Source organism: Silurus aristotelis (genome assembly GCF_946808225.1).
Source record: "Silurus aristotelis genome assembly, chromosome: 4".
NCBI lineage: Eukaryota > Metazoa > Chordata > Actinopteri > Siluriformes > Siluridae > Silurus > Silurus aristotelis.
Genome location: NC_139577.1, coordinates 15,449,513 through 15,476,705, shown reverse-complemented (window position 1 = coordinate 15,476,705; position 27,193 = coordinate 15,449,513). Strand labels below are relative to the sequence as shown.

Below are 27,193 nucleotides of genomic sequence, written 5' to 3'. Positions count from 1 at the left end.
GTTAACGGAGATGGCTTAAACCCCTATTATTCGCAGTATGAGAGGTCTCGCAAGCCTCCACGGGGTTTTCCTCTTTGAGTTATTATACGGCCTTAAACTGCGAGAAGTTCTCGATGTCATTCGTGAAAACTTCACCTAGTAAAAATGAAATTCAATACGTCCTTGACCTAAGAGCAAAACTTCACACTTTGGGCCAACTAACTCTAAGGGGAAATTGCTACAGAGGTTACACAGAGGCCTTCTAGTGGGCGGTCCTTATCCCCCGATACGTTCGGATGGGCCTTCACTCTCTGTTCTGACCACACCCGCCCCAGTGTTTCCATCACATGAAAGATACTAACGTGCGGATCACTTAGTGGTATCTAGCACTTCAGCCATTTAAATTCAAGGTGGTCCACAGACCCTTATAGTTTATATAAGTTATAAACATAAATGGTAAAAATAATTAAAGAATGTAAAAGTACAGCAAATTCTGGAAAAAAAAAGAAAAAAATTTGGATCTGGATTTCATCATTAACACCTTAAACTATCTGACCGTATGTACTTGCAACATTTAAGGAATAACTGTGAAACATAACACATAAAACATTGTGCTGATATAAAGGACATTTTTTCTCTTTTTCCACTGTGTCCTAAAGTTAAGGTTAAATTTAACTTTGCTGTAGTTTTGCAATCATGTTTGTACACCACACTGTCTCACTTATGGTGTGCTTTTTATTTAAAACAAGAGCATTAGCAAATTAACCCAAAAAAACCACTTCCACTGGAATTCCTTTTATTCTGAAATGCATTAATTTGCAGCATCAGGCATGTGTTCACAGAGAGAATATAATTTAGGTTAAATGTCTGTGTACTTTTTGTTGTCTACTTCAGAATAACTTAAACCTAATTAACATATAATTAAAATCTTACATTTGTTCACTCTAGCGCTTTGTTCTTGCATTAAGCCCGGTCTTATAGAGCATGTGGAAATTCATTTATGATTCAAATCTAAAATATTTACGACATTGCACATGTTCCACTCCACTGAGCTGAACACTGAATGCTATTCCATCATTACTATAAAAAAATCAACAACATTTTTGCCCATGGGGTAAATTACATGGTACATGTTCTGTTTTTATTTATTATAATTTGCATAAATTGTGAGCGTTTTTCACAAAAAGCCCTCCAAAGCATGGCAACCAGTTTTAGGATAAACAGTAAGTAAAACAATGGGTGTTTTTTTTAATACAGCATGAACAGGTATTTAAAATGCCAATGAGTAGTAAATGGTGCCTGTGGGAAATTCAATCAGTTAATGAATTCAATCAGGACAATAGGTAAATGATTGGATTATTTATTGAATAATAAATACTGTGGAAATATCTTGTTGAAATGACTGAAAACAAATATCCACAGTAACATTTGAACAGATTAGATTAGGATAAACTTTGTCATTGTGCAGGGTGCAATGAAATGGTCCAATGAAATGCAAATAGCATGTAACCAAAAATTCAAATAGCAATATTTGTATGAATACACATGCATACATATAATATGATGCTTTAGAAAAGGTGGGAGTATGAGGTAGTGAGTAGAGTCCTGCTCAGAGCAACTATAAAAGTGCATTGTACAAAGAAGTTATATGCGTATGTCCGGTGGCCATCAGATGTCTATACACAGATCACAATGTAATTAGACAATAGTAAACATGGAAATTTAGCGCTCTTTGATCGCCTATAATTCTCAATCCCCGTCTCATTCTCTCAGTTCTGATCCTGGCGTTTACAATAATACAACAACAACATTTGGTTGCATCCACATTCCTTTTGACTTCCAAGCAGATTGCCTTCTGTTCAACATCTAACTACACTACATTTCTTCTGTGGCGTCCTTGATATATATGCAATGCTGAACATTACATTTACAAGAGTGCTTTGTCCAAACAATTTACTCAACACAAACCAGACACTTTCTCCTGCTCTTTCGTTTTGATGATAGTCTTCGTCATTTGAAAACTGTCTATAGAGAGCACTTCAGAGTCTGCTTTACTTTGCACACACAAACAAGATGCTCCTCCATGCATAGCATTTTAAGCTTCCTACATATTCTAAGGGTTATGCATGTAGACACACATTTTTCAATTTGGAATAAAAATTAACTGGTTTAATAAAAACTTTTAACTGGGTTTGAATCCACGGATGAATATTGCAAAATGCTAATTATGTATTTCTTCAAATGCATCTTTGCAGACAGAGGCAAGGTTTCTTATAAAAACTCACAAGCCACAAAACCAAACCAAAGCATCAATAATCCACCATTTGTATGTTACAGCGGGTATCAGGTGCTTTTTTGTTTCATACCGTTCTTTTTTATCTAATAACATGCTAATAGCGTCCATGCCCAAAAAGTTTAATATTGGTCTCATCTGACCATAAAACACATGCCAATTATAATTCTAATGACACTTCTTATGCTGCATTTTCTGATATGCTTCCTCTAGCAACAATTTCAAACAGCTGGTTATTATGAAAAGTATTTAATAGTTGCTTTTGAAACTTCCATCATAAGAGTCAATTGAACTGTGCAATTCAAAAACTGTGATCTTTTCCCCCTTCACTGTCTTTACTGTGTGTGGGAACAGTGTGCTCCAGTTCCTGGAAAATATCCAGCTGTTTTACTTTATGCAAATGGAACGGCTCATGTATTTTTATATAATTAATGATCTCAAAAGTATGTGGACACCTGACCATTACTCTATATATCCTCCCCAAATTGTTGCCAAACATACAATTGTAAAGAATGTCTTTGTATGCTGTAGCATTACAATTTAACTTTACCGCTCCTAAACAGCGGAAACCTTTACCAGCAAAATAATGCGCCTGTGCACAAAAGCAAGATCCATGAAGACATCGTTTGTCAAGGGTGGCAGAACCCCGAATGGCCTGCTCAGAGCCCAGATTTAAACTGGAAGCCCCTGGCCTCTTCATCTGACATGAGTGACTGACCTCATAAGTGCCCTTGTGGCTGAATGAGCACATCCCCACAGTCACACTCCAAAATCTAGTGGAACATATTCAAAGAAGAATGGAGGTTATTATAACAGCAAATGGGGGTTGTGATATCTGGAATGGTTTGTTCAACAAGCATATGCGTTTGATAACTCAGGTGTCCACAATGTATACATACCTCAGGGAAACACGATAAGGTTTAATTGCAAACAGAGCAAATACAAAAATAGTAATAGATAGACAGTATGTATAAGTTTGTTTAAAAAAATCTTCTTAAGGTTTACAGGCTATATACAGTACTGGTCAAACATTTGGACACACCTGCTCCTTCAGCGGTTTTTCTTTATGTTTAGTATTTTTAACATTGTACATTTATACTGAATCCATCCAAACTATAAAAGAACACAATTATTTAGTAAACAAAAAGGTATTAAACAACCCAGAATATGTTTTATATTTTAGATTGTCTGAAGTAGCGCCAACTAGCTTTGATGACAACTTTGATGACATAACCTAGAGGTGTGCTTGGGGTCATTGTCTGTTCCAAAACAAATTATGCGAACAAGCGCAAACCAGATGGGATGGCATGTTGCTGCAAAATGCTATTGTAGCCATGGTGGAACAGTCTACTCACCCTCTCAATGTCTTTGTATGACAGGGGGGTTGGAACCAAAAATCTCAACTTTGAACCACAGACCAAAGAATCCCCTTTTCACGGATTTTGTGTTTCTTGTTGTACATCTGAAGTAATGGTTTCTTTGCCGCAATTCGACCATGAGGGCCTGACTCTCGCTGTCATCTCTGAACACTTGATGTTGAAATATGTCTGCCACTTGAACTCTGAAAAGCAGTTATGTAAATCGCAGATTTCTGAGGTTGGTAATTCTAATAACCTTATTCTCTGCAGCAGAGGTAGCTCTTTGTTTTCCGTTCCTGTTATAGTCCTCATGAGAGCATTTCTCCTGATAGTGTTTTTTTCATGACTGCACTTGGGGATGGGGATGCATTTAAAGTTCTTGATATTGTTCAGATTGACTGACCTTTATTCCTTAAAGTAATGGCGGCTTGTTGTGTTTTTTGCCATAACATAGATTTGTACAGTAGTTGTAGTAGTGGTCTAAAGTACATTAAAAATGTAAAAAAAAGAAGAAAAACAAAACAAAAACATTTCAAGTGACTACCTTATGAATCTGATGAGAGAATGACATGAGTGTGCAAAGCTGTCATCAAAGCTACACTTTGGACAATCTAAAATGTAAAAATATACTGTGTTGTTTAACACTTTTTGTATAGATGTTCTTTCATAGTTTGGATGTCTTCAGTATTATATAGCCAAACTTTTGACTGATACTGTCTATTAAAAAAAATTACTCAAATAGCAATGAAAATAGTCTTATTTTATGTACAAGCAAAAGTAATTGAGGGCATTGCCTGCTTTATTATTTAATACTTATTTTTATGAAAAGTGCCAACAATTCTGAAGGACACTGTATATTTGAACAGTTGAAAAATAATACCGCAATACTGAAAAAATAATTCTCCTGAGTCAGGATGTTTTGGTGTATTCTGTCACTTTGCAGACATCCCAAAAAACAGTGATGCAATCACAGCTCTTTGGTACAGCTGTTTGAATAAGGTGATTGCACAGGCCAGTTACACAGTGTGGAGAATTCCCAGATGATATAACAAGTTAAACAAAAAGTTCAGGTGTTTCCTCTGTGTGCACATGGAACAACATGTGATCTGTATAGTGAAAGAGTAACTCATTGGATAAGTTGTTGGACATCTGATTGGAAGATCATGGGTTTAATATCCCTTGAGCAAGGCCCTTAAACCTTAATTCTTCTTCTTCTTTCGGCTTCTCCCATTAGAGGTCATCCGTCTCCATACCCCTCTGTCCTCTACATCTGCCTCTTTCAAACCAACTACCTGCATGTCTTCCCTCACCACATCCATAAACCCCATCCTTGGTCTTCCTCTTTTCCTCCTTCCTGGTGGCTCGATCCTCAGCATTCTCCTACCAATATACCCCCATGTTCCTCCTCTGCACATGTCCAAACCATCTCAATATCTCCTCCCTCACCTCCTACATGCACTAATAAACTAATTTCTGATCCTGTCCATCCTCGTCACTCCCAACCTCAACATCTTCAGCTCTAATTGCTCAGCTATATAACTGTGAACTATGAAGCTTTACAGTGACAAAGCAGTTAAAACAAATGTATAAGTTTGTTCCTTATAATTCTAAGTTTGTCTCTAATGAGCATGCCAGTGCTGACTGTAGCAAGGAAAAACTCCCTGAGATGGCATGAGGAAGAAACCTTGAAAGGAACCAGACTCAAAAGAAAACCAGTCTTTATCTGGGTGTACTGAATGTCCTTTCATTATAGTTTAATAATTGCTAATGTAATGGTAGGTGTGTTTCTGAGCCATTGTAGTAAACTTTTGATATTAATTACAGTCCAAGTCCATCCTCAAAGTTCTTGGGATGTTCAGTAATTTCAAGGATGTTTAGGCTGTTGATGTGAAACCATCCCCAACTGCACAGAGTGGTCTCCAATCGAAGAGAATCAGGTTGGTATCATCCAAAATCCATCTGTAGCCTAAACTTTTTTTTTTTAATGAAACATTAACAAATAAATAAAACCACTTTTCCATATGGAGTTTGTAGAGGAGACTGATATTATATGATCTCTCTGTTTCAGAAAGAGCCCTGAAAACTAACAACTGACAAAAAAGCCAAGCAGATTTTGTTCCACTTGCTCTCTGTATGAATGTCTTTGACTAAAGCAGGTCTTTTGTAACCAACAGCACAGCCTTTGAGAACACACACTGCAGTCTGATTTAACCATCAGGGGTTTGATGAGCCAAGACCTCCACATATGGCTGTCAGCTATTTGAGAAAAACAGCCGTATCACACCTATCAGGGAAGAAGGAAAAAAAATCTTGACTACACTGTGTCCTTCATCAGCATATTCTGATACAAACATAGCTTGAAAAAAATGCAGGTGTACCTTCTAATACGTTGATGACGACGATGATGATTTCTCTTCCAAGGACACATGCCTTAGGAACAGACACGCAATTGGGCAGTGATTAAAAGAATACTTTAGCCAAAATGGCTCTAACGGCAAATTGTGATAATGAGAATGGCATTAGGAAAATGATTTTGTATTCAAGGCACCTTCTAAGAATCCATGTATTTTTTAGTGATTATACACTTTATATAGCCACAGCCTGGAAGGGCAGTTTGTCCTTCTGTGACTGAGGACCCATTATTATAAGCTGAATTCCATTATAGAATATTATAGTAAATTACAAATATAGATAATTATAGTATTTTTAGTTGAGCCTGTAGGTCCCCTGGTGGTCTAGTGGTTAAGATGCAGCGCTCCCACCGCTGCGACCCGGGTTCGATTCCCGGTCAGGGAACCATCCCCAGCCACTCTTAGTGCCGGTCCCAAGCCCGGATAAATTGGGGAGGGTTGCGTTAGGAAGGGCATCCAGCGTAAAACATGTGCCAAATCAAACGTGCGAAGGATCCGCTGTGGCGACCCCTAACGGGAGAAGCCGAAAAGAAAGTTTTAGTTGAGCCTGTCTTCTAGTTCATGTTCAAGTTAATTAACATGGTCTCTGTTTTTCTAGCAAGCTTAATTACTTGAACTGTCATGCTCACACCAGTATAGCACAGCAACGAGTATATTCAGATTTTATGACAGCTCTAAAATACACTTGAGAAAAAGCTCTCTCGCATACACACACCAACTGCCAATGCTCAAAAGTAGATGTGTGCATTGGACCTGGGATTTGCATGTGATTCAACCTAAAAAACTAAACAAAACAAACAAATACACCCCCCCACCCCCTGTATAAAGATTAAGAAATGGAAAAAAAAAAGACCTAAAAGCTCCTCTGCCTTTTTAAGACTTTGAAATGCTGCATCCGATTTCCGGCCAAGTGAATCATCTGGGTTGTGGGAGTCTGCAGAGCATAATCAACAAGTCACCAATAATTAGACACTGTGCAAAAGACAGCTATAAATCCAGTGAGGCTGAGTGAGAAGGAGAAGCCCACCTCAAAGCCTGGAGACAGTCCCAAGCTTCTGTATGAGGATCTTTCAGAGGAGAGGAGGCGGCTTATATCTTATCTCCATATTCTCAGCTCTGCCAGGGAAGACGATGGCAGCGCTGCCTGGCTTCTGGCCCAATTTTCCCTTGTAAAAGCTTTAAACGAGAAAAGCTGGCATACACAGACAGGAAATGATGCCACTAGTGCTAATTAGGACTTCTTTGGGTCAACCCCTTGAGCCTCATAATTACTCCATAAGCAAAAATGGCACCAAATGGCAAAATGTTTTAGCCTCGTTATTTGACCGTTAAAAAAGTCTTTAATGGTTACCACTGTTAGCACGTCCATCTGGTGCAGGAGTGACTGACAGAAAAGGAGAAAGAGATGCACTAAAGCATTACGCCTATAGACAGATAGACAGCTTGTACTAGCTGAACTGACAACAATATTGGCATTTTCACAGCTCAGTTCTTGAGAATGACTGATCCAGTAAACAGGGCTAAATGGATATATGGCTTCTTTCTCAGCATCTGGCTAACTGACCGTCTCACTGACCCTTGGTGTTTGTAATTGTAATAACAGGCTTTCACAGTAATCAACTTCACTTCAGCACAGCAACACTTAAATGGCACAAAGATCCTACTTCAACGGGCTTGTACGAGTGTTGTTTTACCGCATATAATAATCTATTTTTCCTCTCATTCTGGTTAAATAAATTCTCATTTCAAAACACTGAAAAACACCTACCTAATTAACACAAAATGAACTCATTAATGCAAGGCCAGTGTAATAAAATTTAAATGCAACAACATGTATTTAAAGCTATTTCCTTGCCGCTTGTTCTGCCTGGAGGCTTGGAGCATTGTGTCCTCCACTCCAAATTTAATTATGTTTTTCAATACTTCAGCTCTCGAGTGGCCATGTCAGATCTATCGAGAGCTTCAGGGAATCTCTTGTCTGACTCCTCATAAGTACACTTCGCAAAGGTGTATTAGGGGAAGCTGATCTGGCACCATGAAAAGCTATGGAAAATCATTGCCATTGACCTTGAATGCCACTCGTTTGAATGACACGTTGGGTCAATATTATTCATTATACAAAATGGCCAGTGGTGTGCAAATCCAGTCTTTGGACATTTAACACATATGATTCACCAAACATGCTCAACTGGGGATCCAAAATCATTGCAGTCTGCCATGCTGGAGATAAGTGCTAAATCATTCTACCATTATTACTGACAGTAAACATTTTGGTCAAATATGTGTCAAAGGAGTCTCAGACACTCTCTGACATCTTTTATTAACTTTTCTGGCCACAAGCTTTAGGTAAATTATTTGTCATGGATCGCTTTTTTTGCTAAAGATGATGGTTATTGGCCATGTTATATATACAAAGGTTTGTAGACACCTGACCATATGATTCTTATGTGCTTTTTTAATATTAGATTCAACATTTAGTTTCAATTTCCTGTTATAATCTCCATTCTTCTGAGAAGATTCCAAAGTGTGATTGTGGAGATTTGTGCTCATTCAGCCTCAAGGGCTGTAGTACTAATTTAGGGTGAGGAGGCTTGGGGGCAGTCAGTGCTCCAATTGATCCCAAAGGTGTTAATAGGGTTGAGCTCAGAGCTCTATAGCAGGCTACTCAGGATCTTCCACTCTAACCCATGTAAACCATATCTTCATTAACTGATGTTTGAACAGATTTGGATCTCCAGGTTCTAGTGAATGGAGAATTTAATGCGACCACATAAAAAGAAATCCTATACAATTATGTGCCTCCAACAGTTTGGGAAGGAGCCAAAATGGCTGGAAAAGACAGTTGTCCCAATACTTTTGTCTAAATAGTTTATGTACATTAATGAGCTCTACCAGATGCTCTAGCAAATACTACAAGTGTAAGGGTTTGTAATGACAGAAAAAATACCATTTATTGGGGAATTTATTTACACTTTATTCATTAATATTTCGCAAATATTGCAGGTTATAAACTGGCAGATTTCAAATCTTGGCAATCCCCTGTGCACATTAAACTCAAACATGGTGAAAACTTTCCCCTACCGAACACACTGGAGTTTCAAGACATACAATAAAGTAGGGCCTGAGGCTGAGACCCTGAGGGAGACTTACAGCAGCATGTGTGACAACTGTCCATGCGCTGTAGCTACTGATGGATATGATGGATCCATTTGATGGATATGTCAAAACTGAGACGAACTGCTGTAACTGCTCAATACTCAGTAATCTTATTCTGTCGAGCATACTGAAGACGGAGCCACATGTTGAAAAGCAAAATGGGGATGGAAGGGGGGTGAAGGGATGGGTAAACGCTGCTTTTATGATTAAGGATGTCCACAGTGAAAGAAAATGTGCATCAGAAATAACCAGACTGTCTGTAGTCCAGATACCAAAAATATTTTCATCATCTCTGTAAAAGCAGCCTTTTTTTCCACAAAACATTAGTGTGAAGGACACCTGAATATTTTCCTGTAGAGTTCGCTGCAAGGCACTGCAGAGGACAGTGTCTTCAATTTAAACCAGAGTGTAAAACTATTCTAAAAAAAATAAATCGTCATGCTTGCAGTGTATGCAAATAAAGGGTTCAGATTTGTATATTTACTTATAAACAGTGATAAGCACATATTCTGAGCTCTGCAGATAGCACTTCTAATGTCAAATATTGACTAACAGAAGTTGCTATGACTCAACTCCAAAAATCAAACAGCCCCTTGCCTCTTTCAGAGAGATTAGAGTGTTGACGAAGCTCAGAAGGACCCAAATGAGATAGTGCAGGCATTAAACCCCTGCCACTGCACAGTAAATACCCTCAAGCAGCCTGATGGCTTCACTTTTTTTATTTGCAGCGCTGCAAGGCTGATGAGCATTATTAGCATAGCAAACCGTTTAAAAAACCCCAAAGCAATGCACAATCTGGTAAGAGAGATATTTGGACATAAAATGATTGGTTAAATGTTTGCTGCTACAAATAAAAAAAAACAAAGAATCTTGGAATTGTACATATTTCTAACACAACAATTACAAGAAGCAGACATCTGGGGTCAAACAGTCAGTTCTTCTTTTCCAGATAAAAAATTATTACTACTAAAAATGTGGCAGTATTACATAAAGTTTGCAATAAATGTCATTTTAATAAAGCCTACAGAAATAGATGGTAGGTGAAATTTTACTTTAAAATGAGCCAAAAGTGACAAAATCTTATTTGTCAATTTGTTTTGTGTCGTTTGGGGTATTTCTACTGCAACTGTGTACAAGTGTATACATCATTATATTAAGGAATGCATGAATGCATACATTTAATAATTAAATACAGGTATTAAATCATAAATATTTTTTACCATTTCAAGACAAAATAAGATCATTTGAAAAAGCAATTTTGCTCAATGTTTTTTTATTAATGCAGTTCACACCTACAATGCAAAAAAGCATTCAAATAGAACCTGTAAAAAGGTATCCATTCACATACACCTTATCAAGACAATACATACATGTAATTCATTCTCACGTGTTTACTTCCGCTGTAAATTTGCCTGCAGTCTCCCTGAGTTCAAAAGATGTAAATAAGCTACATTACAATAGAAAGAAAGCTGTACAGAATAGGGCAGTGACTCGGCTATAGCCTGATATTCATTACAACAGCAAGATTGCCAGTGTGTATTATTATTATTCTTTTTGTTTTTAAAACTGTTGTATAAAAGCAATGTCCCAATATACTAGCTAACATTTCAGACACAATATGGTGGAATATTTTGTTTATTTTTTGATCCGTTAAAAGAAATAGTTCCCAAAGAAAAGAAGCCACAGCTAGGTAGAACACTGCATGTTGTCATGCCAATGCACAAACCCACTGACAGTCCATACTTAGTGTAGTAATGGTTTTAACTATCGCTAGAATGGAATCATGCAGTGAACATGCAAAGTGTGAGATGTGAAATACCAGTCCAATCAAATGAGTGAACCAGAACTTTCTGTATTAAAATAAACAATTTACATAATCAAAAAAATGTATAATTGTTTTCAACAATATCTTGCATGTGACCTCATTTATTCAATTATAACTTTCAAGATAATGTCTAATGTGTCAGGTTACACATTACACTATCTGGAATCATAAAAAAAAATCAGTGCCTATATTGTAGAATGCACAGTATATTCACACAGCACAAGGGAAAGATGATGAACACAGACTTCCATCTTTTATGTGCATGGAAACATGGTGGCACATGTGGGATCACCCAAACAGCTCTATAAGCCAGAGGGTGATTAAACTAGATTTTTTGAAGCTGTACAATCCTTCTTCATACATAACCGTGATCCAGCCAAAATGCGACCAAAGAAATTGGAAGATTATTGCATGTCATTGGGCTTCTGCTTTTTCCAAAAGTATTCGAAAGGAAGACTGAATCCAGTGTAAAGCGGAAGGAGGAGTTGTGTGCAAGAGGCAAAAGAGTTACATCCTTCACTCATCAATGAATTACAGTTTATGCTAAAAGACCAATGAATACTTCAATCTCTGAAGTTCCCAAACAATGTAGGAGGAACATGAACAATATTAAAGGTCAGATACATCCCAAAACAAAGCCACAATGCAAAGAGAAACACATCTGATAAGTTCCAATCATTATATTTATACTTATCACATGACAGACTGATGTTAAAACACAATGAAGTAACTGTTAATCACAGCATCGGCAATGTGAATGCAGAGTCAAGGTTTATTCAAAATGCAGCACATTTCCCAGAGGTTTCATGGATTATGGTCATTATGGACAAAATACAAATTACTATGTTGCAATGAGTGATAACCGACATTCAGTCTCCGCTGTTTAAATTCCACCCTCACTGTTAGAGATTGAAAGTAAAAGACGGCAAACGTGACAGGGCCTTGTCGAGTTTAACCAAGTTACATTTCCTTCACACATGCTTCATCACACAAACAGAATGAGTGGCTACTCAAGAGCACCTGGGCCATCCAGCCTGCAGCACTCGAGCTTCGAGTTCTATTGTGTGTGAGTAATAGTGCCACTGCTTGGGCAGCATGTTGTCTTAGCATGTCTTTTGTGTTTGGCCACTTGGGCAAAAGCATGTGGGTTTCTTATCAAAACCCAGAGTGCAGCTAAGTGCACGAAGTTAAGTCAGAGAAAACCACTGTGGTCAAGGTGACAAGAGTTTAATCATCTGAACTCAAAATCAAGCAATAGAGCAGCAATTGAAATAAATACTATAGAGAAACAAATATGCATGGGAATTATACGCACCGTTTGTCAAACGGGCACACGCTGTAACTAAATATTGTCCCTATTTTGGTTTCAATGCAGTTACTGAATATTTGATAGTAGTTACTGAATAATAAATTGCAAATTAATAAGCTACTGTAGGTCTTTATGTGGTTTAGTTAGAAGCAGTGCTCTCTCTCTTTCTCGCAAAAGATCTGGAAATTAATGTGACATTTTTTGTCTTAGGCTACTGACAACATACTCATTACTGTCCTCCTTCAATCACCTTTGTCAATCCCCAAGTCTAGAGCAAAAGGCAAGTTTTCACTCCTCCAGCCTAGGGGAGTTTTTTCGGGAGGGTGGTGATGGTATATATTAAGCCTGAACACAATGCCGCCCCATGCAGTGGTGAGTCTGTAAAATAAACCTGTACTCCAACATAAAAAAAAAAAAAATCCCCAGCACACCACATATCAGTCCTTCAAAGTGTGACGAGGTGCCTGCCTGTGGTTCAGACTGAGTCTGAAGAGCATCTGGCACAAAGGCCTGCCATGGCCTTATCTGTAATTACTCTGTCCAGATGAGCCAAGTGAACAACATAGCAGGCCTAAAGCGCTAATGATGCAGTAGAAGCCTTTCAGTCTCCACTAGGCACTAACCACTGGATAAGCCACTTTTCATCTAAGAGTCAGGAAGCTTTTCGGAAGCTTTTGGTTCAGTGTGTCTTTGAACAGAAGTCAACATGGACCTTGTACTAGGAATATGTTCTTTTTTTTTTTTACTTCCTTCATACTCTTGCGTTTTGCTCAGTCATGCAGCTCTAGTTCTCTTACTGGAACCCAGCTGTCTCCACCCATTCCCCCCTTTTGCTATGGGTGGTTTCCTCTAGAGTACACACTTCCTTTAATTCAGCTTAAATCTGAAAGCAAGGAGATTCTGCCTTACAGAGCAGAACTACATAATTACTCCCAGATCTGTGATTTTACAAACAACAAAATGTAAACCTGCAACGGTGCAATAAACACCAGCATGAATCCTGACGGATAATGCAAAGGTGAGAATGAGTTTCAGAGGCCCTTCTGATTGTGGTCCCCCCCTCCCAAAACCTAGTGCAAAATAATATCGTGTGAATATTATTTGAAAGAAAAGGTCTGGACTCTATAGTGTATAAAAGACACACCTGTTTGTCCCGGTCCTTGTCCTTAGCCTTTCCGCAGCTGCCAGACCCCCTGGAGGAAGTGACATCCCGGGGGATGACAGAGATCTGATGCAGTGGCATGTTCATCCCAGCAGGGCAGTGTAGCTCTCACAAACACAGAAACCAGCCCACCAGCAGCAGCATGATGGATTAAACCATTAATCACAACCTGTAAGATGGGTGATAGGTAGGGAGTAAGAAAGAGAAAGAGAAAGAGAGAGAGAGAGAGAGAGAGAGAGAGAGAGAGAGAGAGAGAGAGAGAGAGAGAGAGAGAGAGAGAGAGAGAGAGAGAGAAAAAGACAGAGACATGAAAATTGTGAAACAGGACAGGATAACTTAGTTTTTAAAAAGCTTACCTCAAAAAGCATTCACTGTAACAAATACATTAAATATTCCTCGTACGTCATCAGCGCATTGATTCATTAAGCGTTTAATTGGATCAATGCTTTGTGTCTGTTTTATGCAAAAATGTGTGTGTGACAACTGTAAATCAGCCAAAATAGTGACAATTTATCATGGCAGACTCATAAAGCCCCCAATGCACTGACATACGCCCACACGCCCGCTTTCTTTTACAAATAATTAGGTGTTCATTTAAAGAGAAGTATTTGCTCATACTCTGCTGGGAAGTCAGAAATGTCCAGTTATTAATAGCCTGCATTTTCAGTTCTACACTTTTGGCGTTATGACTATCTGTTGCTGCCCTGACAACAATTAAATAGCTTCACCTCAGTGACTCAGTAACCAAACAAATGGGCAAACTGCCACAACGCTTGACCCATAAGACAACAGTATACAGCAAAGAAATACTAAACCACATTAACCACATTCACCAGGAACAAAACAAAGCTAATTATCAGTGACATCATTTTAAAAAATAGGCACCATTCACCCAGACTGTAGATGAGTTCACTTTATGTGGTGATTATAATATAACAATGCTTTTACATTACAGAATATGTGAAAGCTAACCTAATTTTCCCAAACTCCAACTGACAGAAAATGAAAAATCAAAATATATCTCATAATGTGACACCATTATAACTGAACATGCATCCAAAAAATAATGGGAAAACAAGATGAATTTATTCTGTTCCATCTGTCCTGCCAAAAGGAGGGTGATTCACTCAATCGGGCTTCAGTGGAACATCTGGACAGCGTATAAAGGCAGGGCTCTCATGACAGTCCAGCATCAAATCAGTCACACATCCTCATAAGTTATCAATAAGACAAACCAATTCCATCAGAGAAAAACAGCATCTGGTATAAGATCTAGATTCTGTGAAATGTTTATTGCTCACAAAAAAAAGAAGACAAAAATCAACATCTGCTAAAAACATGCTTGGTCCTGGTTAAAAATAAAAAAAACCTTTAGATTATGGATGCAGCAGATTTTAGCCTCAGTGGTCAGTAAAGCTATCTTTTTTCCTACTAAAATATGTCTTTTCATGCACATGCGATCATTGAAATGTACATTTAGGACATTTGTCAGATGCCCTAATCCAGGGCAATTTACAGAAGTATGTATCAGGGCATAAACAGCCAAAGGACAAAAGTGGAGAGACTGAACCCTCGCCATAACCTTACTAGTGTTTAAACAAACCATTGTCTATAAACTCTAAATAACAACATGCAAGACAGAGCATGGCAATGTACGCAAACTGCTTGCCTGGCTATTTGCACTGCCATGCTGTTGTACACTCTTGCCTTAAAATGTTGCCCTATTTTCTGACAAAGCTGTCAGGATTGAAAAAATTGCCATTGAGATTGACAATACAATATCAAGTCTAACTAAATTAGCTTGTATTATAAACTACTCCACTGTAATACAAAGATGTAAAAGCTTGCCTAGCCATCCTGGCACAATACAAACATCAGGCATTCATCTGGTGGGGGAAAAAAATACTCCTTTATCTTAGTTTTCTTTTTTACTCGAAGTCATTAGTCTTGACGGTAAGTCCGAAAATATCCATTCACCATGCTGCAATTCCTCCTTTAACTCCACCACTGCAGAGTGCTACAGGTCACTGAGGAAAACAGGATCTCTTATGAGCTCAACTCGCTTATAAAACCAGCAAACTGAGAGCAGCGCACAGTTTCTACCTCGCATCCCTCTATAAAACTTTAAATGAAGGCATGCACCGTACATACCGCTATCAACGTGTGCACAAAGAATGGTGAATTGCTAGCTGTAGTTTCAGTGTGAAAATATCAACATATTTTTTACACTTATGAATGTGAAATATACTTTTATATACTCATGCGTGACTGTCAAATATAAAATGAGCAACATGAGAAGCATTGTAGCACAATGAAAACTAGCAGTTGGGGCTTTTTAACACTTGCGCTAAAAGCTAGGTTTTGTTGACATTCATTTTGATGAACTGAGAATAGGAAGGACGTAAATAAATGCAGCTGGGCACTATATCAGATTCTGGCTGCAAACTTAATCACCATTTTTCTCTTGAAAGTTTAGTTGAGGGTTTTTTTTTTCCCCAGCAATGCTGAGTAAATTACTTTGCTACTTGAGAAGCCAGTGATTTACTGAGCTACTGCTCGACTGCATCGACAATGGCCCGAGGTTAATCACGCAACGGCTCCGTCATCTGCAGGTCTTTCAGCTTGCCATCTGAGAGAATAACACACTCAGTCATATGGTAATGCAGTGAAATGGTTTGCAATAAAGCTATGTTTACATTACACGCTTCTTCTACAGAATTTCGACTTTTCTGTTCAGATCAGATGCAGCTTAATGGGTCACAATTGCAGCTGCAAGTAAGGAATGAGTGTCTTTAAAGAGAATGCATTTTATGAGTACACTGATTTCACGGGCAATTGTTTCACTACAATACACAGTTTTTATTGGGCTCCTTGCACTTTAGTTCGAATAGATTCCCCAAATATCAAGTAAATCTCCCAATTGTCTCCACTACAGTTGCTTTCCACCACTGTTGCCTTGCCGCACTGCTCTCACTCAGAGACGACATTATTGACCATTTCTATTCATGCCGCATTGCCACATATTCAATTTAGGCCAACATACGAAGGTTTCTCCAGTCTGATTTAAAAAGATCCAATGTTTGTGTCCACACGGTCCAGAAGAAATCTGATCTGTAACATGTTATATAATTTTATAATAATTTTACTGATATGTAAATATACCGCTTAATTTAACAGAGGTCTTCATTAGAAGCATGATACATAAAGCTTAAGTAAAGCTGAACTGCCGAAAACGTATGGGATTGTTTATATTTTTAGACTACCACTTATGACATATATTAGACAGCAAGTGTCTGTTAAACTTGAAGAACATTCAGTCTTAAAACAATGAAAAAAAAATAGACAAGCATACAAGATGGTAATAAAAAGGTTCAATAGGTTTGTGATGCCTGGATGACTGGGTAAAGGCATCCCCAAAACAGCAGGGTTTAGGGGCTGTGCCTGGTATGCAGTGTTTGAAGAAGACATGTAGGTAGATGTTGTATGATGCCCTGGGCAATGTTCTGCTGCAAAACTTTGGGTCCTGCCATTCAAGTGGACGTTACTTTCATACATAGAACCTAGCTACATATTAGTGCAGACCAAGTACAGCCCTTCAGGGCAAACGGTTTTACTTTAAGCAAAAGCTGACGAACTGTAAAAAATGTTTAGGGATCATATGAGGAACATTATGAAGAATTCGAGGTGACATTAGCTCCAAATTCTCCAGATCTCAATCTGATCTCTGTGATGTGCTGGAAAAATAAGTCAGATCCATGGAGTACACAGGACTTATAGGCCTCAATTACAGGCTGTACTGCACTGTTTATTATGGCTGTGATAAAATATTTTATTCAGTAACAAAAGAGGTGAGAAGGAAATTAAAAAACAATTAGGGCTGCTGCGATTAATTAATTTAGTAATCGAGTATTATTTAATTGATTAATTGAGAAATTGAATAAGATGCACTTTTTTGTGAAATTGAATAAGCTGCTTGAAATTTTTCATGAACTAAATCCCTGTATTTATCGACCGGCTTTAAAAACATGCTCCAATACCTGCTTTACGCAGCCACTGTGGAGGGACTTACTGAACGCACTGTATATAAATTAAAATGTAAAAATCAATTGCAAATTACTTTAAAAACGGTAACCGCACTTTACAGTGTTTCCTTTATGTTTTAGTTTGATATGATCCCAAACTTTGGACATTTTCTGGTGTTTTCTTTGGCCTTATTCTTCTCCTCGCCCTTCACTGTTTTCTTCCCGTTACTCTGTTTTTCATTCTGCATCGTCTTCTGTGTTACCTGTCCAGAGCGCTCCAGAGTTAAGCGGGTGGTGCGTCAGTAATAATGGACTACTAATCAAACTACTCGAGTTATTTGAGGAATCGTTTCAGCCCTAAAACCAATCATTATGATTTTGAAAGCACTACTAATCAAGCCGGGAAGATTTGCATATGCATACGTGCTGTTCACACACACACACACACACACACACACACACACACACACACACACACACACACACTACCGTGTACATACTGTATAAAACTATTAAATGAGCATTTTACACAGTATGCATTATTAGTCTAAACTTTCATAAAATCATATTACGCAATAGTGACACAAAGCTATAGGATATAACAAAAATTAAAAAGTAATACTGATAAATCTTTACCACATCACACATTTCTGCATGTATCCTACTTTTATGCCTAAAAACACATCAAATATTTTTTATGTTTCAGGGATTTTTTTTTTTTGTAAATTTGTGCACATAAAGCACTGTTTTGGGAAGTGGCAGCCCAGTGGTAAAGAGGATGGACTACTAATCAGAGGTTTTATTCTCAACACCACCAAGCTGCTGCTGTTAGGCCTTTGAGCAAAGCTCTTAACCTTTTAACTGCTCAGTTGTATAAATGAGATAATTGTAAGTCACTCTGGTTGAGGTTGTCTGCCAAATGTATCGCATTTAATATTGTTGTGTTTTCCTATGATCCCACTAAATTCATTTAATTTCAAATTCATCTAAATACCTGCAGCACAAAAACATGTCAAAGTACCAGTTCTGTAATGCTCTTATGTATTTTTTTATTATTACGCAATAATCCTTCTTTAGGGTAGTGAAACAAATGCGCCACCTTAAGTCCTAAAATCTTTACAAGACAGAAATAATAAGCAATGCGTTATCTTTCACAAATGGAGATTCTACAGTATAATTCCATTTGCCAAATAAAAAAAAATACAAATACAAATAAAACAGGATATTTTTAGGAATAGGAATTGATTGTAAGAATAATTTACAAAAATTAGATAATGAAACATAATTGTTAATCAAGTCCTGAATAGAGGGAACACAGCAAACCACTTTAGGCACATGATGGAAGTTGTGCTTTGTTTAGGGATGATATAGTGTTCTCCTGACAAATCTCTTTCACAGGCTCAAACAAGCAAGCCACCCTACGACACATCTATAAAGCAAAGCAAATTTCATAAACATCCGCGCCCCACTGTAAGCTGGAAACGCTGAATCTGTATCGCTTCCTCACTTTGGTGAAGTAAGCAAAACTCAACGGAATGCCAGCAGCATGATCAGGGATGTTAATGTTAATAATGTGTATCCTTGATGTACTCTTATATTATTCCTTAAATGTGCAGACATCGGACCTTTCTGTGACCTTGACCATGTTTTACTCATTTTATAAATTTGCTTGTTGCAATGATAATACTACGTACTTGTCATCGTCCACATCGGATTTACAGATATCATACCGGGGAAAATGGCATTTCGAACTTCTTTAAAGAAACATGCACTCTATTGCTGTTCAGACACTGCATTAAATTATCTCAGGCTGATCTATCAGTCAGTAGTATACATGAATGTGCTTTGCTTTTGGAGATGCTGGGTCTCTGGACATTCAGCAGAAAAGGCAAAATTCAGTCTTATTGATTTATCATTATGTACTAAAGTGAATGGCAGCAACAGCTAACTTAAATAATTGTGCATGGTTGCTACGCTACCAGAAAAATGATAAGTGGCATTTGCAGCAGTCACCCAACAAGTTCTTCAGCATCTTTAACAGAAATTACAGTTTTGCCTGTGTGTAAATATGAACAAGGAATCTGTATTATCAGGCTTCCTCTAACATCCCACCAGTCTGTGTGTGTGTGTGTGTGTGTGTGTGTGTGTGTGTTCGCACACATGGTGCCCTGTGATGGACTGGCAGCCCATCCAGGTCTCATTACTTACTCATTGTCAGTGTTCGCTGGATAGACATTCATGATTAACAGATCATACATTCACAAAATGCGTTATTATATCGCTTAGATCATTTTAGTAATTGATTATTATAATACCACTGCACGAACAATGAGTGGACACTGCTGGTTGACTGAGAACTGCAATGAAAGTCTTTTCCTCGGAAATGTTTATCACAGGAGCACATTTCCGGTAATTCCCTAAACTATACTCGGAACAATTCTGGAGTAGTAATTCTGCTGTCACCAAATTCCAGACAGCTATCTGCTCTCATTTCAATTTATATTGCAGATTGTCAGACTCACTGTCTGTAAAAACCTATAAAATATCTGTAGAGCAGCCAACAGGAGATAAATTGAAAAACAAAAGAAACAAAAAAACCCCAACAACCAGCTGATATGTGCCTATTTTTTCAATGGATTCCGTTACTTACATAAATCAATTTGAAGTAAAAACTATGCCATTTTCAGTCAATTGGAATATATGAACAACATCCCAGAAAGATAAAGAAGACAGGCCGAGTAGATAGAGCTAATGTGCATCCGTATATCCCTCATGGACACACGAGTGTCTCGGTGCTAGAAAGTATTGCTGAGAGGTAGTTGGAATGTTACGGGTGGAAAAAATAAGCTCTGTGTCAGGAAGGAAACGTGAGTATTCAGCTGAGCCCTGAACCCAATCCCTGACACCGAAAAGCTGCAGAAAGTGTCAAAACAGAAAGCCAAGTTAATAGAAGGCACCCACAGAGATGCAGCACTGCTTTAATGACATTTATTCAGACTTCACTGTGGATATAAATAACAACCAAATGACATCGCTGGCTTTTCAGAAGTGGGTTACGTTGGGTTAAATCAAATGCAGAGTAAAAAGGATTCCGAATAATTTTCCATGGGCACTGTGCTATATAGTGACTAACTTGAGATCCTCGAGCAATATATAAGTCTCAGTTATTACGCTGTCTAGTTGTTAATAATGTAGGCAGGTTGGAACATTTCCTTCTGTTCTGTTCTGTTTAAGCTAAGATAAGAACATTTACACAAAAAGAAAAAAAAATTATCAGCATAAGCTATTATGCTTGCCTGTATCTGTGTTTAAATAAATGACTGTCCAATTCTTCATAACAACTTAGCCTCCACTAAAGTGGAACTTTTCTGTCTCACCACTGCAATCACCATAATGTAAAAACAACTCTAAGTGATAAGGCTCTGTGAGATCTCCCTTGATGGAAACTTAGTCAAATCTCTACGTAACGACACTGCGTTCATCTCCAATCATCCCTGTAAACTAAAAACCATAACAGTTATATTAAAATATGACCTGCTACATGTATTATGTCAATCTTTTTTAAACGTCACACCAAGATCAATAGCAAAAGTGACTACTTATGAATAATTGCACATAATTGAAAAGACATTAAGCACACTCCCAAAACATTTACTTCCATCCAAAACTGCAGATCAAGTCTCATTACTGTAATGAATGAAAGCGAGCGAGAGCCAGGTAGCACTGGCTCCGTTCCCTACTCGTTTTCATTCATGGCATGCAAAATTACATGTATATAAAATGCTAATGGAATTCAACTGCACTATGGACTGGAGATATGACATCACCTCAGATAAGGCACAATCAATACCCATTAGTTATATAGTGCTTTGTTGAAAGGACTGGTGAATGTAGTATATAGAGCAGTGCATGAATTGTTTGTGTTTTGAGCAAGGCTACAATGCAAGACAGACAAAAAAAAAGGAAGGTCAAGAACACAATATCAAATGAATCGTGAGGAATCTTAGTACGATTAAAATTATTATAGGGTTAAAAAGTCTTTTAGCCTAGTCTTGGTTGTCATATACTTCACCTTCTGGTGAAAGTGATGGCCTCGGCAGCACAGAGGAAGGGTTGCAAAAGATGTTACAGTGAATGCCAGCAGTGAATATTGGCTCAAAGCCCCAGTGTAAGCAATAACCTGAGCCCCTTTGAGTAAAATCATCAATCAGGACAATGGATCGATTTCCTATGGTGTCTCCCACGACCATCTGACCATTCACAGTCTCTAACTAGTTCATTTTCTAGTACAAAGTGGTTTAATGCTGAGAATGAATCATAATCAGTATAATCATAAATTTAATGTATTGCAGCGCCACTGATATGCTAGCAGTTTTTTCTAAGCCTACAGTGTAAATATTGATAACTGCACATTCCTGCCTAGAAGTAATTTAGAAGTGCTAAACAATGTAGAGCCATTAATGGACATGGAGGACAAAACAAGTAAACAGGAAGAAACCGAACATAAACACAAAGAACAAAAAAGATTAAAAAAAACAAGCTCAGAATGATCCAGAAAATGATGGAGCTGTGAGACATCAACAGTATTCATGCTTTTGGAGATTAACATTTTATATTTTTTTGTGGATCAGAGCTAAGCAGAACTGTAGTTCAAACTTGAGCTTGTCAGTTGTGGTCATCTAGTAGAGCAGTTTAGCTTTTATCTGTAATTTAGCACTTAAGCTGCCTGTAAATCTTTCTCATCTCTTTTAAGTGCTCATGAAAATTCATCAAAAAAAAACAGCAAGGGTTGCCCCTAAGACATCTGCACTGTACCTTGTTATAGTGATGAGGAGTATGAGACATGCTGGAAGCCGTCTTCATGCTATCTGTACCTCACCCTGACTAACCTGAATCAAAAGATGTTCTTAGGTTTACATATCACAATATGTTTACAACAGTTTCAGCCAGAAGTGCTAATATTACCACTTCTAACTACTCAACATGCAGATCTGAAATTCAGTCCAAATTCAGTATTGGATTCAGATCCGGTGACAGGAAAAGCCACACTGATCTTCAAATCAATTCAATTTTGTAAAGCTGCTTTGGGACAAAATCTATTATTAAAAGCTCTATACAAATGAAACTAAATTTATTTGATCTCATTGTTATGTTCATGAAACCAGTTTCAAACAACCTTTCCTTTGTAACTTGGTGCATTGTTTGGAAGTAGACATTACAAGAATAAAGACTGCGAGACCTGCTATTTTGTCTGGTTTAGAGACAGTAGCACTGATGCTAAGACAGGTGGTGGATTTTAATTGGGAGTGATGAAGATGGACATAATTAAAAACGAGTGTATTAGAGGGACCGTGCAAGTAGGATGTTAATGAGACAAGGTGAAGGATGCCAAATTGTGATGGTTTGTACATGTGCAGAGGAGGGACATGAAGAATGCTTAGGTTGGAGCTGCCAGGAAGGAGGAAAAAATGAAGGTCAAAAAGGAGGTTTTTGGATGTGGTGAGCAAAAACATGAAGGTGGTTCCTTTGAAAGAGGCAGATGTAGAGGGGCAGAGTGGTATGGAGGTGGATCGCTGTGGGGTTCACTGATAGGAGCAGCCGAAAGAAAAAGAAGATAAAACATTGGTAACCTGTGGTCCTAAGGAGATGCACATGGTCAAAAAACACTACTCTAATTGTCTTCCAAAAATGCATCAAAAGTGTGCTAATAAAGCATTCCCCACACCATTAGAGGAACTCTCCCAGCCTGGACTGTTGACACGCGGCAGGTTAGATCCATAGATTCATGCTGCGGGCACTAAATTCTGACCCACCATATTGCCTGGCTCAGCAGAAATGGAGATTTATGAGAACAGGAGCATTTTTTCAGCCTGTCCAGGTTTGGTAAGTCTTTGCCTATTGCAGTCTCAACATTATTTTCTCGATTGATAGAAGTCGATTGTTGTAACTCACCTGCCTCGAGGTTCAACGGGTTGTGAACTCTGACATGATTATTTGTTGTAGCCTTTCTGTCAGGTCAAACTAGCCGACCTCTCTTATCAACAAAATATCTTCAAGTTTTTCCAACATATCCCCATTTTCTAAAAGTTAATGTTTTATGCTGATGTCATGGCACATCACATCTTTTTTCTCACTGTGTTCTGCCAGGAGATCCATATCAGACTAATAAACACTTCAGCTCTCAGCCCCACCCTACTGTAAATTTACTGAATATCCACTAAGTGTGTGCTAGTTAATAATGTCCAGTTTCATGTGGAGAAAAAGGTTCCCTGAAATAGAGTATCTGAAAATGCTTGACTGGGAATCTAGAATACCTTCTGCTGTGTTTTTCCAGTACTGCTTTAACAAAGTGTAAAATCAGATTCGGGTCTGTCTTACAGAAGAGCCAGAGAGACGTGATTTATTCTTCAGATCAATATTTTACAGTATAATGGAGGTAACATACCAGCGGTGAGATGCAAACTAGATAAGACACACCTGCCAGTGCTCTCTGGAGTGCTGAGCAAAAGGAGTGATATACTACACAATTATCTGTCAACCTCAAGCTCTGCCAAACTATCATCACTGCACTATAGCATTCAGCAAAACCCAATGACCCAATGATGTCAGAAGTATCTAAAATTATTAATACATGCATTCATCTTCAATACCTATTCTACCCTGATCAGTGTAGCAGTGCATACAAGTGTATATCCCAAAAATACTGGGCAGACAGGTGGGAATAGGGTCACCATTTCATCATGCACACACAGATTCACACACTCATTCAGAAGTAAAGGGAATTTAGCATGGCCAATCCACTGGAAACCTGACGTAATTCTCACTGGCGAGTAGGGACCATGTGAATTTCAAGCTCACAAACCGAAGCTAAACCCTCGAGCTAAAGGCCAATACTGCTACATGCTGTGCCAATCTAAAATTACTTACCAGGAAATCAATCATTTTAATGCTTTTTAAGGCGAATCATTTGATATCCTATAATAATTGCTCCCCAGAAAGAGCACATCAACAAGTGAAATAATTATAAGCAAGTTTATCAATAGACTTACAGCATTCACTTGGTTTCTTGGCAGCCTCAGCTCCTTTGACATAAAATTCTATGGCACAACAATAATTACAAGAAGGGCTTTTGACTAGTGTGTTATTTGACTTTCAGTTTCTATTAGTCACTCTGTGAAGTACAATTCAACAAAATTTAGTACCGCTCATTGTTCATTTGATCAGCTTTTGTGAAGCCACTACAGCGTAATTGCCGTCAGCCAACTTGACAACAAAGGAAGGTTCGCACTGCAGTAAACACATGGAATAGGTTTAAATGATGCAGAAGTATTTAGTCCCGCTGTCAGTGCCATTTGTTTAGGGGAAAAAACTAAATCCTTCACTGTAAGAACAGCTGCAAGCCTGTCATTTGCCTTGCACCTGCATTTCACAGTATGATGACTTGAAAGGTGTGTTCAAATATTGCATGCATTCAAATATTAAAGCAACCTACAATTCAGGCACAGACAGAAATATTAGCACTATTTTTACACCATGCATTCATTCATTTTAATCTTATGCCATGGAAGGCTAAAATTGCTGCTTTCTTCGCAAGAAGACTATGAAGATGCAATCATTTTATGCGCTTGAAGTAAAGCTTTTTATGAGAGAATGCCAAGAGTGTGCCAAACTCTAATCCAAACATAATTAAGCTACTTTGGACAATCTAAAATCTAAAACATATTCGGGGATGTTTACCACTTTTTTGTTACTACATAGTTTCAAACATGTTCTTTCATAGATTGGGTGTCTTCAGTAGAAAGAACACTGAAGGAGAAGGAGTCCAAACTTTTGCAACTGATTATAATCCTCACTACCTATTCCAGTTTATGCTATTTTAGATTCATCAACATATTAAGAGATTCCAATAAAGGTACTGTTAAAAATAAACGTCCGTTTAATATAACTTATTGGACACATTATTTGATATTGTTTTATTTCCTCAGAATTAAAACTCACATATATGAAAATATAGTGGTGGCTCCAGCGGTTAAGGCGCTGGGTTGGCGATCGGAAGGTCTGGGGTTCAAGCCCCGGTATCGCCAAGCTGCCACTCTTGGGCCTTTAAACAAGGCCCTTAACCCTCTTTGCTCCGGGGGTCCCTTACGAGGAAAATATCAAGGTCCGTGACGTCGGAATGACGTGGGGCCGCCTTCCCGTGGGCTCACCACCTGCAGGAGGAACCGTAAGGGACGGTGCTGTGAGGATTGGGCAGCAGTCGAAGGCGGGGACCTGCTTAGACTGCTGCCCCCGCGACCCGAATTACGGATAAGCGGGAGTGAATGAATGAATGAATATATGAAAATACAGAATTCACTATATAACAATTTCACTTACACAAACACCCACATTATGATACATTTTTGTCTCAACAAAACAATAAAATGTATATATTTATAGTGGTTAAGATGCAGCGCTCCCACCACTGCAACCCGGGTTCGATTCCCGGTCAGGGAACCATCCCCAGCCACTCTTAGTGCCGGTCCCAAGCCCGGATAAATTGGGGAGGGTTGCGTTAGGAAGGGCATCCAGCGTAAAACATGTGCCAAATCAAACGTGCGGAGGATCCGCTGTGGCGACCCCTAACGGGAGAAGCCGAAAAGAAATCCATACAGCATTTGAACAGTGAAATTATTTCTGATCAACATTAATGGCTTTGAGACCATGCACAAAACTGGCTCAAGAACTGTCTATCCTGACTCTAGAAAAGGATGTGTGGACCTATCAATGCATAAGCTTTGACGGGAATTATGACACCATACACCCTTCCAATTAAAAAAATATAGTTTCCTTTCTTGCAAAATACTATAGCTGAATGGGTTCACTCCCTGTGTCATTTCCTTCCAACAAAGATTTGGTTTTAATGCAACAGCCATAAATAAAATATTTCGGAAAATGCTTTCGTCAAGCATTAAGAGAAGTCCACACACACACACACACACACACACACACACACACACACACACACACACACACACACACACACACACACAGATTGCGGGGTGTGTTTTGACCAGTATTTGGAAAGTATCCCACTTCTGAGATAATCACATGCTCGCTTACTTCCTTTTAGTGCTGTACAATAGTTTGGAAAATGCCAACAAGGTAAAAGCCAATAAAGAATCCGCCTTTCAAAAGCAGTGCTCTTTTAAACCCATTTTCCTAAGCTGCTTAAGGGAAAAGGCAGCAAACAAACGGCAATGCAATACAATGTTCTTTATGAACAGCAAGATTTCAAACTCAACAATATCCATCTGGAATAAAAAGAGGATAAGATATTGACATGACATAAAAGAAAAGGCCCTCTTGCATAGAACAAAGCAGTAAGCAAAGACGTTGAGCAATTGATTTTTTCAGATCAGGCACTTCAGGATCACTCAATAAAAAATGGAAAAGGGAAGCTCCAAGAGTCAGGAATGAAACTTCGGTGCCCTAAATGTTCTAGGATTAAAGGCAGGACATGGATCATGACCACAGCAACTCCTTTTTTTTTTTTTTAAGTATTGCACCAAAATTAGGTCAGTTATAACAAAGTGAGAGAGAAGTTATTGGGTTCCTAGCACAGATACACAGGTAAACAGATACAGACAGACTCGATTCTTCTTGTGGTCATGTGACCTATTAATCATGTGCAACTTG

At 38.3% G+C, this 27,193-nt stretch overlaps 1 protein-coding gene and 1 long non-coding RNA gene across 3 annotated transcripts in view; one reads left to right on the top strand and one right to left on the bottom strand.

The window, feature by feature from the left end:
• marchf8 (membrane-associated ring finger (C3HC4) 8) overlaps window positions 1–27,193 on the bottom strand; it is a 72,347-nt gene that overhangs the window by 44,265 nt on the left and 889 nt on the right. Inside the window, exons 1-2 of one of the 2 annotated variants that reach the window (XM_083539317.1) lie at window positions 13,850–13,962; window positions 13,476–13,662 (exon numbers count right to left, since the gene is read on the bottom strand). In XM_083539317.1, coding sequence (XP_083395443.1) covers window positions 13,476–13,580 — 105 coding nt within the window. In that variant the 5' untranslated portion in view covers window positions 13,581–13,662; window positions 13,850–13,962. Of the gene's footprint in view, window positions 1–13,475; window positions 13,663–13,849; window positions 13,963–27,193 lie in introns of those variants that run through there. The other variant, XM_083539316.1, reaches the window with a different exon arrangement.
• Window positions 507–10,873, top strand: LOC310724898. The gene is made up of 2 exons (XR_014533199.1): window positions 507–6,330; window positions 6,573–10,873. It is a non-coding gene; the product is annotated as an uncharacterized lncRNA (long non-coding RNA).